At 42.6% G+C, this 19,183-nt stretch overlaps 1 protein-coding gene across 2 annotated transcripts in view; it reads left to right on the forward strand.

Moving 5' to 3' along the window:
• The window catches only part of LSAMP (limbic system associated membrane protein), a 981,500-nt gene extending 964,453 nt beyond the window's left edge, over window positions 1-17,047 (forward strand). For both annotated transcript variants that reach the window (XM_078656723.1, XM_078656724.1), the window contains one exon: window positions 5,165-17,047. In XM_078656723.1, the coding sequence (XP_078512849.1) occupies window positions 5,165-5,262 (98 nt within the window). In that variant the 3' untranslated portion in view covers window positions 5,263-17,047. The remainder of the gene's footprint in view (window positions 1-5,164) is intronic.
• Window positions 17,048-19,183: the final 2,136 nt, after the last annotated feature.

Genomic DNA, 19,183 nt, shown 5'->3' on the forward strand with positions numbered 1-19,183 from the left:
TGCAGCACTAGGGAGGTAGTGCTCCCGTCGGCCAACAGCCGACGGGACCACGCAAGGGGTTAAATGTATTTTCACTGCACACACCTTCTTCATCTATGATACAAAAAGCCTAGGTAGTAGAGTTGTCAAATTGATGCCACTGGGAAGAGCTCCATGTTTCTATTCCTTGCCTTTTACAAATCATTTTTTCAAGTGACTGAGGGCCCCATTTACTGAGTCTGGGATGCAAGGAGAAGAGGGTGCGCAGACAAATTAATAGGGTGTGCCGACCCAGAGCTTAGTTTTGAGTCTGGGTTGGCTCCAAGAGTCCGTGTATGAGCTGAACCATGAAAAGTTTAGTATGTATAATAAGCAAGAAGCAATAATTCAAAAAAGCATATTTCTTTAACATGCGGAAGCATTTCACCTCAGTACATCAGTTTATATCACTGCGCCGACAGACCTTTATTATTAGGGATTGTTTTTAGAAAATGTGTGGCTCGACCCCAGCAACAGTGAACTAAGGGGCAAGGAAGTACTATTATTGATAGGGCAACATTACAGTCTATTAAAGCAAATATAAGTGGTGCTTGTACAGCACATATCCTGAACTGGAGTATATAAAAGTGCACTCATATGTCATAATAAAGAAAAAGGAAGCTCTGTGAAATAAACTATTTGGCTAGGACCACAACATTTGGACAAGCAGGGAAGCTGGTATTGATTCTAGGTTTTCACATTTTGAAATTCAGCCACCAGATGGGCATCTCTCTCTGTCTGTCTTTTTCACTCTAGTTTACTTTAAAGGGTACTGTTTTGTCTTTTATTCTTGGCTCACAACATGGCAGACCTGACTCAGGGCCCCCAGACCCAACTACCAAGCCAAGAATGCATGTATTTAGAGGGGTGTCAACTGCAAACACCACCCTCTCCCCCTTAAACGACCCCTAAGAGCAGTGATGATTCTCTGTTCTGGTGGAGAGCAGAGAGCAGAGATTCAATAGGATATGAGGGGAAGGGTTGTGAGATGTAGAGGGTTGTGTGGTTTTGTGGCAGGGCTCCAGCTATTTTCATTTTACTTTTGGAACAGGGAGGAGAGGCCATGTTATGTATAGCTCCCCCTTTAATTTTACTCCTATGCTCTGAAGTTCAAAGCAGGGGCAGGTGAATTTGGTTGCCATATAAAACATAAAATAATAGATAAGTAAAAGGTGAACAACAAGGATGTTTTTTAACTCATGTTCTGAGAGACATCATAGACAACTCGAGGTTTGCTGGCTCACAGAACTCGACCATGAAAAACATGTTCATTATTTACACTTACACACTTTATACGTTCCTGTGGCGATATGTGCTTTGTCTTATTTACAAGGCAGCGTTAAGCCACTTGATGTAGCTTAATGCTGCCTTGTAAATAAGGCCCCCTTTCACACTATATTTAGTTTGAAAGGGGTGTGCAATGGGTGTTACGATGGGTATTCCACCACAATACTCTCTGATTTTCATGCTTCCCAATATTTACAAGGGCAGCGTAAATATGGGGCAACGCCAAAATTAAGACCAGGGAAAGCCTGGTCTTAAACAGGTGCCACTAGGAGAAATGTTTAATTTCTCGTCGTTTGTGCTATTTCCTTGTGTGCTGCATTGTGCAGCACACAGGGAAACAGCAAAAGGCCTTTGACTGTTTATGTGCAGGAAGGTGTCCCATAAAAAAAATACGTTTTGCAACTTCTAAGTGTGCTGCATTAAGCTCCGCCACTTCTCTAGTAAATATGCCACACAGTTTGAGTACAGCCACAGACACAATAATCACAGACAGATAAATATATCTTGTTTTTCCCTGATGCTGCAGACCCTCATACAATTGGTTCATTTTGGCCATCTCACATGTTGTGTCTGCCAGAATCCAGTGATTTATAATAGTCCAATTGACAAGGGCAGCGATTTTATAGAGGTATAAATAATAGTGTGTTTTCTGTAGATCATTTTAAATAGCTTTAGGACCAGCCAATGTAGGTACTTACCCTTCCAATCCCAAAGTATAAATACATGAGCTCAGCATCCCCTACGGAGACATAGGGGACGTCTGCAGCCCTAATACACTTAAAAACTGTTGGTGGTGTCCTTGCCTCTCCTTGAGGTACAGCAAAGAGCAGATATGCAAAGTTTGAACCCCCTCGTGCTGGATTATGAGGCGTGTCTTGCTCCAGGCATGAATACTAGATGAGCAGCTTCACCTGCTATCAGGGAAACCCTTTTCTTGAATACAGGGCCTTGCACAGTGTTGCTATTATTATTTTTACAACGGGTGTCCAAGTATTTGTACAGGGCTTGGGCAAGCAGTGAGCTCAAGTGGGGGGTCGTGAAGCTGCAGTAGCAGCGAATAAGTGAAACAAAAACTCTGGGACACATATTTTTCAACACAATGCTTTATTGATCATGTGAAAGTTACCAAAGCAAGGTTCTACACTGAAATAAATGCTATTTAATTTTGGTCCTGTCCCCCATTGACTTCAGTTATGGTACACTGATGCATTACAACACATGATTGCTTTACTGATGAGGTGACATGCTGAAACAGCATTTAGGTCAGCCTTATTGATAATTACACCCTCTTATATCATGATATTGCATCTTGTATAGGTGGGGGATATTGTGCATATGGAGTTCAGGACCCACTAGAGGTGTAACGTGATATGAGAGTGTCGCCTTAGGTATTTTCATCTACCTGATTGTATAGCTTTGGAATTTATTGCGCAGTATTCAGAAAGCTGTGTGTAATAAAAGTACTTCTTGTTCTTAAAAGAAAAAGCAATAGCTGGACAATAATTTACTGAGTGCTGTTGTTGAGTATCAGCGAGCTGGGGTTACTATACCCCACCACCTCCCCTGAATAGGCTTTGGACAGCTCTATATCGCAACTCTGAGAGAGTGAGGTACTACTTGGAACTTGGGGGCATAGTAGCAAGAACCTCGTTAAAATTATCACCATTTTAGCGGCAGGAAACTGCAGCTAAAACAGCGATAATGGGCTTGCTAATATGCGTTATAGAATTCCAGTAGAAGCCCCGGTTAGATGTCCTGCACATCTAACTTGGGCTTCTATTGGAATTCTATAACGCATATTAGCAAGCCCATTATCGCCGTTTTAGCGGCAGTTTCCTGACGCTAAAATGGCGATAGTTTTAACGAGGTTATTGGTAATATGCCCCTAGGTTCCCAGTAAAAAAGACAATTGTGGACGTATTACTTGTGAAAGACTCATCCATCGCCACTAATAGCCCATTGTCTTATAACAACCCACTCCGGATCTGAATTTTACAAACACACTTGTTAGTAGATAGGCTGGTTTGTAAAATTCAATACTGGGAGCAAAAATAATGGTTGAATATTGTGACCAGTTTTTTGCAACCAGTATATCTTACATCTAATCCTTAGATATCATTAGTACAGAATTGCACTGGCACCGAGGCTCAGGATTGTGGCTGTGTTTTACTACCAAACAAGGCAGAGGGGCCTTTTTTTGCTTCCATGAGGGCCCACAGCATCCTGCTTTGCCAGCAGAACCTACACTGGTCATACACATACTAATGCTATATGGTGTCTACTTTTGCAAGGCCATGGTTTTTCCAATCATTGATGCCATCAATGGTGGGTGGTTTTTTACTGCTGATTCATCTGTCCACCTAAAAAATATCTCTCCAATGGTAGGCCATCTATTGAATGATGTCACAGTAGGTTTTACAACCCAATAAAACATCATGAAACACAGGGACAAACGGAATCCCTTATTATTTCTGATTGTTGATGATGTAAGAATGGGTAAGAGTGCAGATTATCTTCTGTTCCCTGGATGGCGCCTTTAAACATGGGAACGAAGAATACTGTCTTCCCTCCACAACAAAAAGAAAATAAAGAGGCTGAAGAGGTTGCAAACAATGCAAATAAAAGGGTGTTGTGGGGTAAATGTGGTCTCACTTGAAGGCAGTCATAGAAAGGCGCAGTGATTTGGATCCCAATATCACAGTTGGCAAAAGTAGTGTTACACATATTGGGGTAGATTTATCAAGGGCTTGTATTTTCCTTGCGTCGCACAGAGTGACACAAGGGTGAAGTAAGTCCTTAAATGAGAATAACTATGCCACACAGCGCCACCTTGTGTGTCTCTGTGTTGCTTAACAAACCTGGTGACACACAAGGCAGCGCAAGTCACTGCCTTGCGTTACTCTGCCCCAGGAAGGCGTTCAATCTATGAAGTGTGGGTGTTTCCATGGGATGTATGACATTACAACGCATACTTTTACAACACCTACCTTTACATCGCAAGTTTTACAACGCATACCATTACAACGCATAGTGCTTTTGGGCGCTGGATAGTGAATAGTTTAATTTACTATTCCAACTCCAGTCCCCGTGGATAGTAGGGAAGGTGTTGGATAGTACATTAAACCTATTCCCTATCCTAGAGCGCCCCCCAGCGCAATGTGTTGTAATGGTTTGCGTTGTAAAAGTTGCGTCGTAAAGGCACTGCGTGGTAAAAGTTGCGGTGTAAAGGATGTTTACCGTTTCCATGCATCCACCAATGTTTGTTTGCACATTCCCAGAATTACTAAGAATAGTAAACCTGGGGATGCGTCAGAATGGTACGCCTTCTGAACAGAGGTGCAACAAGGAGAAATATGTTTATTACTCTTTGTTATTTCGTCTTTATACATGTGCTACATTCTGCAGCTCCCATAGAATGAGGAAAACGCCTCAGAGGATTGTTTTTGTGCAGGAAGGTATGTGTTCCTGCACAAAAACAATCCTAGTTGCAACGCAGACACCCTGGTGCCAAAGTTGACCCTTGGTAGCCACAAGTGTGTCAGCACAGAGGGAGAGCAGGAATGTGGCATATCTTAGTAGATATGGTGCATTCCTTCCTTCTCCATTTGATGCAAGGCAGCAAGTTGTTTTGCTGGGTTCCACCAAATATTAGTACATTTGCTTTGTTGTGAGCATGAATGCCACTGAGACGCATAGATACAGTTCAAGGTGCATAGTTGTCCCACTCCCCGCACTACAACATGTCGTCACTCGAGCACTGGCTCAGGTCGGAGTCCATAGTTGGACGCGGGTACTAATAGAAAGTTTAGTATCTACCGGTCCATTTATTGACACTTCTCTTTACTTCCTTCCCCTGCAGGACCTGGAACAGCATTGTCAAAGAGTGGATCCCTGGAGCTGGCTGCACCCATCTGGCTACTGGCTGCCTCCCTCTTCTGCCTATTCTACAAATGTTAATACAACACCTTTCAAAACAAAACACACAAACATGGTCATACAGGAGAAGAAGAGAAAGAGAGAGAGGCGGGACTGTTTCTTTCACCACTTTGTGTGTTCACGAAGCGAAGAACATAGAACAACGCGAGACAACGCTGAATATTTGAAACTCGACAAAAAATCCCGTAGAAGACATGAATGAACAAAAAACGAACTGAATTTCTGTGTAAAGAACCAACATATGGCGAGAAAATTGAAATGTTGTAAAAAATGTTTTTTTTTCTTTTTCAGTTTGAATTTCTCTTTATGCAAAGGTCTAGCTTTGGTGTTTCTCTGCCTAACCCTTCCCTTCCCTTCCCTGCCCTTCCCCCTCTTCTAGCTGCCTCTTGTCCCTTTCGATTTGATGAGCAGGCTTTAGACTATGAAGTGTAATCCAATTTTCTCTGTATCACTGGTGTCCCGAGGAAGCTTGCTGGGGTCTCCAATCTCAATAGACCCGCAGCTTCTTCCTGGTTTGCTGTGTGGATTTGGGTGAATATGTGCGTATGAAATGCTGCCATGGGGAGCACGGTGCCTCGTGCTTTAACTAGGCACAAGATGGAAGCCTTTGTAGCAATGACCGCCAGCCACTTCCTGCCTCCATGATATGGGCGCTTTACCGCTCCTCTGCCGCATTGAGGTTCTAGCCTTGCTCCGGGGTGGGCAGGACTTTGCAGGAGACATCACTATGGGTTTCTCAAGTCATGGCATCCAGCACAGAACAAAAGTTTAAGGGGTCAGCAACCACATGTGTGAGTGTTCTGTGTCATTTTTTGGACTGGACTGGTTTTTTTGGTGGTGCTGTTGTATCGTTAGTATAAGGATGATGCACTTTTTTTAGGAAGTAGAGTTATTTAATGAGATTTGCCTCAGTCTCAATACAGTGGTGGGGACCCCTGCTCCGCTGACGTCATTGTTGCCGCTCACTTTCCTGTAAAGCAAAATACCACTTCCATATTCCTCACACCCATAACACAACCCACATTCTAACCCGTGCAGTCAGTAGGTGGTATGCTGACAGCAGAGCAGCCTTTTGGAATAGTGAGTGAGTTCTCAACTTGTCCGAGCCATTTAATGTCAGAAGGTCTGAGTGAGTCACATGTTCCAATACTGTGACATAGGACTGCCTCTCTTCCTACCCGAATGGCCCACCCTATCATGCGTCCATTGCAAAACTCTCAATTTCCCAGCAGGCGAGTCTGTTGCTTCTTGAGATGTTCAACCAATATCTAGGTGATCTTGCATGAGTCTACAAAGTAGGGTCTTATTACCTAAAGTTATGACTTGCCTACTACCCATCCTGCGACAGTGGGTGATGTCTTCTCCGCACAGTACCCCTCTGCATTTCATGTGCCGTAGTTTGGAGGGTTTAGCAAAACTCGCCTTCTTTGCTTACCCTTTTTCCAGACAACTTTGAAGTCTTGCAACTCTTTCTCAGATCCTTCGCATACACATTTTGTTTGACAAGTGTCAAAAATCCTGTTACATTCTTCTTCTTTAGACAGGTACATATTTGGCATAACAAAATACAGTGTTGCTTCCTCCCAAAAGCATGTCATCAAGGAAGGCTTAGCCTTTACTTGAATTGGCCAAAGTTTCTCATGTGACTCTTAGAGTTTGATATCTTCTACCAAAATGGCCACTAAAGGAAAGCTACAAGCATCAAGAAAATGTTCAAATAGGACCGTCTCATCCCACTCTCATCCAAGTAAAACTTGGTAACTGTTGACATTGGGGCACGCAAAACCCTAGTCATTCAAGGACGGCTTGGACCCTCACAGACGATGTTTAGTACTGGCAGACTGCACTATTATATGATGGGCTTGGAACAGAGACGGGTCGGTGGGTTGGTCCGACGCGAGATATCTGTTGTGCTACCATTTCCCTGCTGTGCTACAGTGACACATTTCACATTAAAACCACTGAGACAAAAAGGCAATGGAGTCACCTTGTCAGAGAATCCTGGGTATATTAGCTCAGCGCTGCATAGATGTATCATGCCGATCCATACAAATTGGTGCTCCTATGAATACTTTAGTTAATGTAGGGCCACAAATTGCCAAGCACCCTTTGCTCACACATGAAGATCCTAGGAGGTTGTGTGCGCTTCTTCTTGCTAGGTCAAGTTTTTATTGTTTGACTGCCAACCTAAAAGTTGCTCTCATAGGCAAATCAGTTTCTTCTGAAACAATCATAAGAATTATAGAGTGGAATGCCAGAATCCATGGGAAGCACCTACACATATGGTATAGATCCACACCCCCTATTCCTTGAATTTCTTTAATGGGAACCAAATATAACTCATGCACACCCCACAGCTGCACAACTTAGTTACATTAGAATACTCTAGTGAACAAGCCTTTCTTTGAAAACAGGGAATAATAAAGATTCTGTTGGCTTTGTTAGACAGAAGACACATCTATACAGAATATCACTGCAGGATTAATGGAGGCGTGCATGCCAAAAATCACCTTGTCAATGACAAAGGAATATACATTCTTTCTATTGTGAGTTGCATCATGTGCATGTGACGTCCCATGTAGCCCTTGCCCGACAGCCCATATTTTTGGCTCTGGGAGGAAAAGACTCACTCTTCAGAGAACAGGCTCTGATATTGTCTGCACAACCTTAGGCCTGGAGCACCTTTCTCATGCTGAGGGAAACAATGAAGCATGAACCAGAAGTTGGGACAGACCAGTGTCCTACAGTTTGTTCCGGCCATTGAATGTTGTGATCTATCACTTCTTTGTTGCAGATAGATATGGAGAAGCACTGGCAGCCATGTTAATTTCAAAGGATTGGCACCACATACCAGTTCTAGCAAATGGAGCGAAAAAAAATCAGATTTGCACCACTTGCATGAGATCCGTTTGAGTTTCTGTTGACTGCGTAAACAAACTATCGCTTCAGAAGTGAAGCCCTGTTACCCAGGTACCCAGGTTACATTTGAATGACCTCTCACGGTCAAGATCTTCAAATGGTGCAGAGTTATAACCACATAGAGGCTTAGATGAAAAACCACTGCTAGGTCATACACTCTGTAGCGGGAGTGGTTCCCAACCTGGGGGCATATTAGCAAGAACCTCGTTAAAATTATCGCAGTTTTAGCGGCAGTTTCCTACCGCTAAAAATGTATTTGCGACTGGATAAGTGAGAGACCCCCTACAAGGTATGGGGCTGACACTCAAGCGGAGGGTTTGATGTGCATCTGCCCCTTCTTATGGTTGGAGTCAGACAAGTCTAATGCACAGGAATGTGGAAGCCTCTATTGGGCAGTTTACTCGACGCCTATCTGTGCCTCTGTCAGCCTCGTCAGCGGCAGCCTAAAAACAAACAGCAAGTTCTTCCTGCCCCTCCTCCTCAACTACAAAATGTCTTCCTAAATCAGCCGGGCAATTTTCAGCTGACAAATTAGAGAAATACTTAAATGTTAAAAAAAATCCAATTTGCAACGGAGATTGATGGCACGTGCCTCCAGGGCAGAATTAAATGGGTTAATTTAAAACCTTTGCGTACTGCACGCGCTCTCGAATGCTGTCTCATTGGGCCCCTCCTCTCGCCCCCACTCCCGTCATCTCCTGTTATTTAGGCCTTGGCGTGAGTTAACTGTCCATGAGATAAATGCCCCCAAGGCCTGCCGAGACCTACAAATTCTGCTTAGCAGATGGCGCAAATTAAAGAAAGCGCCTGGATCCGGGCTTGAGGCACTGGTGGATAAAATATACTTCAGTCAAAAGACGAGAAAAATTAGGTTTGCAGTTAACAGGATCAGGCGAATGAAAACATGGACACCTCTGTTTTGAAACTCGACATTGAGGTGGGAAGCACTGGTGGTCTTGGTGCAAGTTCCAGTTGGCCAGTTACAATGGTTTTCTGCTTCCTATAGACGGGAGTTGGTACGCAGGATGGCGGACAATGGACTGAGGACTGTGCGTCCATTGGAAACAAACAAAGGGTGCATTCAGATTCAACCAACTACATTGAGCAGTAGGAACCAGTTCCAATATGGAAGAGAAGTTAAATTCCCATTTCATCGCTGCTGTTCCCTTCCAAAAACCCACACGCTAGTCCAATAACAATCATTGGGAGCTAATCATCTCATTTCTGCCTGGGTGCCCTCTGCCCTTCAGTGCACAAGGACCTAGTCCTGCCCATGAAGAGGCCGCTTGATGAAAATCTTGTATTGAGTTTGGATACCCGGACGCATATCAAAGAACCGTAGCAAGTTTCCAGAACAAACTGGGACCGTGAGTCCACACACAAAAAACAAACACTGGCAAAGTCAACACAGGTCTAAGTTTAATGTGCTAAAATACCTAGCATGAACTCATTAGAAAGTGACAATCAAGAGGTAGCCAGTGTGAGCAGATAGAGAGGGTTATTGTTGTATAATAGTTACCCTTATTCAGTTCAATGCAAGCGCTGGAGGTGGAAGAATGCACCCAAACAGCAAATAGCATTAAGTGAGAGATGAATATGCTACTGGGCTGGCTCTAGATGTGATTGCAAAGCCTACGGCCAATGGCTGAAAGTGGCTGGTAGAAGAAAGCCAATGGCTGAACGGTACGGACCTAAAGCCCACTCTATGTATATTGCCAGTAATAGGTCTGTTTAACAGCTATGCTGTCAGTAGCTCGACTTAAAAATGCATTCTTTCCAGTGCACGTGCTACAGACAGTGCAACAATGATACATGAAGCAGTGGTTTCACTGATGCACGTACTGGCCTACCTTTGGAGGGGTGAATTTATGTGCTCTCTCAAACCCCTTCCCAAAGGAGGGTGCACTAATTGTGCACCACAAAAGGGGCTCCCAATTACAACTCTCTCTGGTCCGCTTTGAACTTGCCTGCGAATCTGTAATATGGTGTACAAGTAAAGGCTTATCTCTTTGATTGGGACCCCGCCCCCATGCACGAGAGACATCCATTTCACATTTTATGTGCACCACATGTCCACTTCACCGCTGCAGATGCTGCAGGTCTTCTTACCTTTCAATGGGCTAACTGAAAATATTGCACCATGTCGCACTCAACTTTTGAAGTCACACATTCCTACCTACAGCAACCCTGGCTAACGGCAGGGCCGCCCGCCACTGCATACCAACGTGAGACCTGATCTCCAACTGTAGTTGCACTCCAGTCACACTCGCACTCATACTTGCTTGCTTTCCAATGCTTGTGTATTACACTTTCTGGAACTAAGTTTTCAGCCTGGTAACTATACATAGCGGAGAACATCCTTTACAACGCAACTGTTACAACGAAGTACCTTTACGACGCAACCATTACAACGCAACTTTTACAACGACTTGCGCTGGGGGGAGCTCTAGGATAAGGAATAGTTTCCAACACCTTCCCTACTATCCACGGGGACTGGAGTTGGAATAGTAAATTAAACTATTCACTATCCAGCGCCCCCAACGCAAGTCGTTGTAAAAGTTGCGTTGTAAAACTTGCGTCGTAAAGGCATGCATTGTAATAGCATGCGTTGTAACATCATACATCCATACAAAGCAGGCTGTTATGCCCTTTAAAGTCCCAAAAGAACGACACTTTTAAAACCCTGGCCCAGATTCTGAAAGGTTTAGCGTCAGGTTAGGATTACTTTTTTAAATGCTAACCCAACGCAAAACCGCATTTTAGGATTCACAAAGCAACACGAATAAATATGTGAATTGGTTTGTATGGAAAAGTAACCCAAAGCGGTGTGAAACGCTGCTTTGCATTACTTTGCGTTAAAGGGGTGTTACATGGGCGTTCCTTTGCACCCAACCATACTTTTTGTTGCTAAACACAATTCACTAACATCAATGGGAAGGGTTTAGCTCCAAAAATTAAAGTAGCTGAAAAACAGGCATAAAACAGGTAAATGTTTACTTTTCTCTGTGCCTTTCTGACTCTGCATGTGTGCTGCACTGTACAGCACACATAATTTTGTGTATAGTCATGGAGACATGACATTTCTTAAAAAGCGTGAGGGACCTAAAATGAATGGAGTGTGTTTCTGAGGTGTAAATATATCCAGTAACCAATTTTTTTTTCTTAGAATGAAACCCAGTCTTGGATTGGATTGAGTTGCTGAGTTTGATGGCTGTTCGTTAAACGTTTTCAAAGGGCATCCATGCTGCTTTTCAAGGCATGTAATGCGTTCATCAATGCCATTCTTTCTTTACAAAGGTGTGGCGATTTATAAAAATATTGATTTTGGATATTGAGACTAGACTTCTCTGAATGGACAGTCTAGATACGAGAGAGTCTCTGATTGCAATTGGCTAGCTTGCAGCCCCGCCTACCTTTTAAAGGAGCCATCCTATCAGGCTCGACGTCCACTATCCTTGCGGACCGCTCTCCTGTCTTACCGATTCGTTTGTTTCTGTGCACTGCTGCTGCGGTGCTTGGTATCACTTTCGCCCTGTGAGGTCTCACAATGAAACATGACTTAAACAACTTGTTTGAACTCAATGAGGGTGATTCGAGTCATCAGGGTGGAATGTAGATATGTTGGTGAGGGCACCCATAGGATAACGTCATTCTGAGCCATTCCAATCGTAAGAAGGGATTGGGCACAGTCATAAAACAATTGGAATCGGGACAATACAAGCCCCTTCAACCAAAAAAACACCCAAAACAACAGTGCTTAAGCACACAGTTTAGCAATTTTATGAAGGTCTTGGGAAGGATATTAAACTAGATTACAGCCAGTATTATGCATTCAAATGAATTTAAAGCACTGAAGCGGGAAAGTAGGCACAACATTTCATGACCAAGTGGTCACTATTGCCAATTATTATTGTAAATAAAATAAAGTAATCAGAATAAAACAGTTTTAGAATTTCTTATTAGAAGCTTCAGATTCAGAAAGAAGCTGCAGAAGTATCTCTATTCAATGAGCGTCCACTCAGGACATCAGAAAGCAAGATAACTAAGCCACTGTTCAAGAGAGTACTTCTGTGGTTAGTAATGATACCCAAGCAGTGAGGCTTGCATCTTCTTGTGACCTTCTGCGGAGCTCAGGTTCATTGGTCAGGTCTGAAATGAAGGAGTGTGAGCACACAAGCCCACAAACTGGATTTTGGATAATCCATGTTTATATCCCCCCCTTCACTTCTTGGATTGTAATGAACCATATCATATTAGGTACTCAGGATAGCGTCAGATCAATACGATCCACCCTCCATCTTACTCTCCGACATGCCTGCACCATTGTTGACCCTCAATCCCCATTCATGTCACATTGATGGGGGCCACGTTCATCTGGTCCCAACAGCCCCTCCGATGATGATGAGCTCTGTGAAGCACGGCAGCCAAGGACTTTCTGGGGATGATTGTCTTCAGAGATTTTAATTCTAGAAACGTCATTCTGTACCTAAAACTCGGGGGGCGGGGAGGTGCGCGAAGTAGCAAAGGTTTAGTTCCCCAAAGTATGGGAATTCTTTCAAATCTTAACAACCTTTGTGAGTTGTAAACCCTGAGCAAAATTGTCTTACAAGAATGGACTCAATGGAAAAAAAATCTACAAATAATTTTAGGAGAATTGACACACACAGGCAATGTTCTGCTAAGTTAAACACATTTGTTTTCTTCCTAAACCAAGACGTTTATCATTCTTTTCAAAACTTAGCGCCAAAATTACATTTTGCACTGTTGTATTTGAAGCCATATGCCCAAATGCTTGAAACAACATCTTAATCTTAATTGTTCAGTGGGAAGGGTTTACAAAAAATATAGAAGAGATGTGTGTGTGTGTAGAACCAGTTCAGCTACACCACAGAGGGCAACTCTTCAGATAACGATGGCGTACCCCGCAGCAAGTTATATACTTAAAATGTCACATTGTGCTGAAGGCAAACAGCTCACACCGTCTGCAATTTCCAGAGATCTTAGGAATATCAGAACGAGTTTGTCACAACCAGGGTACCCACACAGAAACCTCACCTTGTACGAATTTTTCACCACTCTTCAGTTGTCGTTACCGCCCGTGTGATCAACCAATCATACTAAAAATTTGAAGAGACTAGCAAAACGACCCCACCTCAATATATAGAACAGACCTGCACACAGGGAAACATTTTGTTGTTGACCTTTTGCATACAAGGCACTGAGGTCAATATCCATTTTATTGCTGCGAGCCATATCATCCAGTATACCAATAAAGTCCTACCATGCCGAAAAATCAGTACACTTCAGTTGCTACAAGAGGCATCCCTTGTGGTTGTCATCTTGTTTCTGGGTACTGTGCCCTATAAAAGTCCTTTGAAACACTCACATAGCTCTTCCACCCCATGCCCAAACCACCACCCTACGTGTTCGGTGACAAATCCCACTCCTTAACTCTGTTCCTTGGGCTTCCAAACAAGGACCAGGAATGCAGGGCTCTCTCTTGATGCGACATCAACCATGACAACAGTACTCGGAATAAGAAGTCATGACATACAAACATTGTATGACTGTATAAAGTCATTAGTCATAACACACTCTATTCCATGGCTTTGGATTATGCATTGAAAACGTTGTTGCATAATCTATGTTTGAGACACTAGATAGCATGAGGCACTTCCATGGAACCCATTTTTTAGGACCCATGTGGCTCGTAAACTGGAATTTCGCAAGTCCCAAATGATCAATAACTTGCGATCTACACTTGGAGTTACGGCCATTTGGAACTGTGAGTTTCATGTTTGTCTTGTCATGCTATTCAGCTTCTTCTAAAGCACATTTGTTGACTCAAATCAATAGGGAGCAGAAATAGGTTTCATTAGAAAAATTTGGATATTTACAATTTAACATTCCTTTGCTTTGAAATTTCACATCCGTTGCGTGTTGGGATTCCCAGAAAGAAAAGAAACTGAAGCTTGAATCTAGAAGAGCCACTTTTGGGACCTGAGCAAATTTCTTTAAATAGTTCACTGTTCCTGTTCAATTGTGGTTGGAGATAATTCCCGCTATCCCTGTAGGTGAGCAAGTATTGGTCAACCACCGAAGAAGCTCCACGGTATCTAGGAAACCATTGTGTAAACATGTGCCGCTGTCTGTTGATATGGACAGTACCATGTAAACATCAGTCCCCTCCATAGCTGTATTGTTCAGGTGTTACTGTCCTCTGCTAGGGGTGTTAATAGTGGTTAACAACCTCTGAGGACAGTGTAAATATCGAATTTATAGTGAAATTATGGGCTCAAGAACAAAGCTGAATATTAAGCGGAAAGGGGAGTTAACAGCCATTAACATCTTACATGTGTGGGCAGTAGGGCAATCAGTGACAGTTCACCCAATCACAGCCAAAACAGACACACTGTCCCTGACTGCTTCCTGTCCCTTCTTCACACTCTCATTGAACTCAGAATGCAGGCAAATAACAATGGTTAAAGTCAGCATTCTAAGCATTCTGATTGGCTAAGCAAATCCCAACATTCCAAACACACTTCTGTTTTATCGTACACATGCAGTGGGTATGCCCAGGGTTCCCATTGATCATAAAATCAAAGCCAGTGTCTCTACCTGTTGCTAAAATCAATACACAGAGCAGCTGTTGTGATAGTTTGCTTGAGTGGTGCGGAGGTGGACTACTTTTATTATCAATTATTTCACAACCACACTGTGTTTAGTTAACAGAATCATCTTTGAAGCAGGGTACAGCCGCCCATCTATAAAGTCTGACCCCAGAATGAAAAGCGGCAACCGGGCCAGTTTGCCCCACTTATACAGGGATCATGCCCCCTTTTTTTTAGGATGTCCCCTTACTGCATTGAATTGTGTAGGGGGCAATTTTATGATTAACAGTGTTATATACACAGGTACCGTAGACAAATCTATACATATATATATATAAATATATATATTTTACCAACATTGTTAGACAGGAACTAAATTACTGTTGAAACAAAACATGGCCATTTCCTTTTTGTAAGAGAGTTATATGGAGAACAGCTATGCGTGTGTGTAAAAAATGCTTTTATGTATTTAACTTGTTTCCTCTTCTGTTCATTTTACGAGTACGAATGCTCTGCTCGTTTGTGGATCCTGAACAACGACAACCAGTTCTAAAAACAAAACAAAAAAAAACAATAAAGCTGAAGGCTTTGTGTCTTAATTCAGATTGCTTCCTCGATACCTTTGGATTTGTGTAAATTGAAACAAACATTTGGTGATGGATTGGTTCTCGTGAGTGTCTCAGAACGTACTATAACCGCTGCCTAACTACTCTGTGATTCTTACATGTGCTACATGGATGTGGTGGAATGCAGCGATGGGGGATGATGGACACTGCTGGCTTGGGAGGACCAATCAAGAGTTTCCAACCTCCAATTAGAGCTTTGTGGCACTTTCAACACCCTGCAATGTATACAAGGGTTTGCTGTGATGTACGCACAGCTGTCGATAGGTTCATGACATAAGTCTTTGTAGGCTAAGAGACAAGAACAATGTGTTGTGTCATCAAGGACTGTAAATATAGTACATTCATGGCCACATTTGGTCCCAGTGCCATGGAGCTCTTCAAGAATTGACTTGTGACCCTGAAAGGTTTATATTAATTGCTTACAGTGACTTCGGAGGGATTCAGCTCAGGCTGGGAGTGGATTTTCACCGGCATGGAAACAGTTTGATGATTATTCCTTGCTCCATGGAGTTAATCGCTGTTGCGAGGTGGATGGAAGAGTCGAGTCTCGACATCGAGATCAGCCCTGGTGCTACTGATTTCGAGCCTCTGGAAGCTGTTCCTCTACATCCACAACACACTATAGTGGAAGAACTTAGAAGAGCACAACCCTCATGGCAGGGGAGGCAGGTCAGAGGTCAGGATTACTCCTCCAATCACTTAGCTGGTAGTGGTGTCTCCTAGCATTCAAAAATTCTAAACCAATCAAAAAATGGCTGCCAACTGAAAAAGAACTCTGATGAAAATTATATTTATCACCTGTTTGTACTTGGCCTTTAGACAGCACGCTAGCCTGAATAAATTAGTCCAACAGAATAATATACCGAAGAAGATGTAGAATGCAAATACAAAATGGACGCCTATTTCTTGTAAGGTAATAGTCATCACAAGCCTGAATTGGGCATGAAGCGATTAATCTGGTGCTTGGAAAGCCACATTCCCAACAAATTATTCTCGATTTCTGTAATGTACATCATGACCACTAATCACCGCTGGGCAGGATGGCTATAACTAAATGACAATGATTAACGAGCAAAGACCTCAGTGTTATACCTGCAAATAGGAAATCAGAATAAATAGTTATCTAGCTATCCTAGAAGTCATTGCATGATGTTAAATCAATGGAAAGCTAAAAAAATCCATTTGAACGCTTAAGGGCGATTTTTTTAGCTTTCACGATGATATAAATTTATTATGTGGCTGTCCAGCCTAACTAAGCCACAGAGTATAACTCCTGAGCTGACAATATAATGCAAGTTGGAACCGGCCTTATCCTTCCGTTGTCCCCATGGTCACGTAAGACACATGGAGTAGTTATACGGCTGTCGTCATAGTAGTTCCCTTTGTAATTAATGTCCGTTGCTGTACAGAGTTCTTGGAATACGTGACTAGCTCTCAGAATAACACTATGTGCATGTTTTATTGATTATATATCTCTGTCAATGGTTCGATGATTTTATACTGAGGAAAGATCACTGTGACAATTACCAGAACCATTATAAGTTTTTGGGGGGTCATTCTTTCCATGTTTGACACTTCTAGGACTCGACTTCCTGTTTGGACAGGAAGTAGGTTTACCTTTACCAATAAAGATCATGCACTGGGTACCAACACATGGTGACATTGATGTTCTACTCTCAGTCAAAGTCCACATCATGTGGGGGGTGGGGAGGCGGGGGATGGGAAGGAAATGAGGTTTGCAACGCTGAAAACGCACCCACATTTAAAGAATTATATCAGCATGGCTTTTTGGTTGTTTTTTTAAGGGTATAAGCACTTCCCATAACATGAGAGTCAGCAGTGTGGTTGTTGTTGTTGTGAATCTCATGGTGATTCTTCATCAGGTTTTGCATTATGAATCTACAACTGTGAAGACATCGAACAGACCTGTCTTGGAAAACTGACTGGAGGAAAGCAGACAGGTCAACCTCGGAAGGAAAGCACCTTTCCTCAGATTGAGGGCTACTTTGTAGCAGAACATGTTAAGCGTTTTACATTTCTTCCATTAAAACAAATATTTTTGCCTCATTTTCATGTCAACGGGACTTGTACAGCTTTCCAACGCCCACCCCAAATGTATCACTTCATTGCTTTCAGATGTTTCACAATACGTCAGACTGATACCTATATTCTGATATAATCGAGCATTTGCCACAATATCTGGACATTCTGACACATTTTGGGAAACATTAGACTTTTACTGTCTGATATACAGCGACCATTTCTCACAGTGTCACTTGCTGCACACAATCTTTAATAAAACCGAAATATATGCTAATCAACCTTGTTATTTGATGTAATAACCCTCACAGCAGACAGAAATCATTTTAGATTACCAATTTGGCAGGAGACCTGGAGGGCAGTAAAGGCAGTGAAGCAGCTTAAGATAATCATATAATAATAATAATAATACCCCTCACCTTGTTTAGTACATATTTAGATAGAAGAAATAAACCAGTCCCTAGAGTGAACAAGGGGAAATGTAGTATTTAGGGACTTTACGTAGAGGAGTTTCAATAACATGTAATGTAACAAAGTGGGGCACAGGGACATATAATGTAACACAGCAGGCATTGATGGTATAATAAATCTAGGAATTAAGACACCTAATATTACAATTTAATTTAAGTAGCTCCTTCTGCTATTTGTTTGGTTGCCACATATTTCCAGCATATTTGCATCAGGCTATCACAGTGAAACCCCCTCAGGATGTACATATAATGTATAAGCATGCTGACACTTAAGTAAACAAGTTGCAAATTGGACAATCTGGTATCTGCTATTGGCCAAGCATGCAGATGGAGGTATTGGAGGGGGGACTGCCATGCTGTGACCATGCAGGTGTCCTTGGAATGCCAAAGAAACATCTTTAGATCTCAATGAACGCACAATGATCATTTCAGAAATTTATATAATTGAATCTCCTAACAGCGAGGTATTTAAAAAAAGTCAAATAAAGTTTTCTTGGTTTTGGAGACACCCCTCTAAGAATCTTATAGAGGGGGCTCACTCAGGCTGATTCTCTGCGGATGTGCAGTAATTAAGGGGAACTTGCTGCGTTGTGGCGCGTGAAAGGGAGAGAGCAGGAAGGCTCCATATTGACAAATATATGAAGCATTTCTGCTCCTCTTCTTGTGCTACCGCCCTGTGTGCTGTCTAGCGCCAGTGCAGGCACCCTTGCATCTCAGTGTGAAGATGCCTGTGTTACAGGCCGCAATGTTTTCGGAGTACCGTCCAGCAAAAAAGAAAAAAACTTAGATGCATATTCCTCTTCCTATGTATGCTGCTGAATGCGGCACACAAGAAAAGAGGAAATAACAACGAGAAATAAAAATATTTCTCCTTGTATCGCCTCTGTCGGGTAGTCACACCATTTTGGCGCAAACCCAAGTTTGCAAGTCTTTGTAAATCTGGGTTTGCCGCAAAATACCTGGGTTGATGCATGGTAATGCCCATGCTCCACCCATGTAATGCCTCCCCGATTCAAAGTGAGGCATTGCCACGTTATGCACTTTGTCGCATTACTTTGCATTTACTAAACCACTCAAAGCCACAGAAAGTGGATTTGCAAATTCCCCAAAAATATTTTGGGGTTTATTTATAAGCCCTTGCGTCACTTTCACGCCACCGGTGCGTCACTTTTTTGTGACGCACCAGCGACGTAAAAAATGCGCCTTGTTGCATCCACATTTACAAATTGACACATCTAGGTAGATACGTCACTTTGTAAACCCCTGCGCTACATTA

Source organism: Lissotriton helveticus, chromosome 8, assembly GCF_964261635.1.
Source record: "Lissotriton helveticus chromosome 8, aLisHel1.1, whole genome shotgun sequence".
Classification (NCBI taxonomy): domain Eukaryota; kingdom Metazoa; phylum Chordata; class Amphibia; order Caudata; family Salamandridae; genus Lissotriton; species Lissotriton helveticus.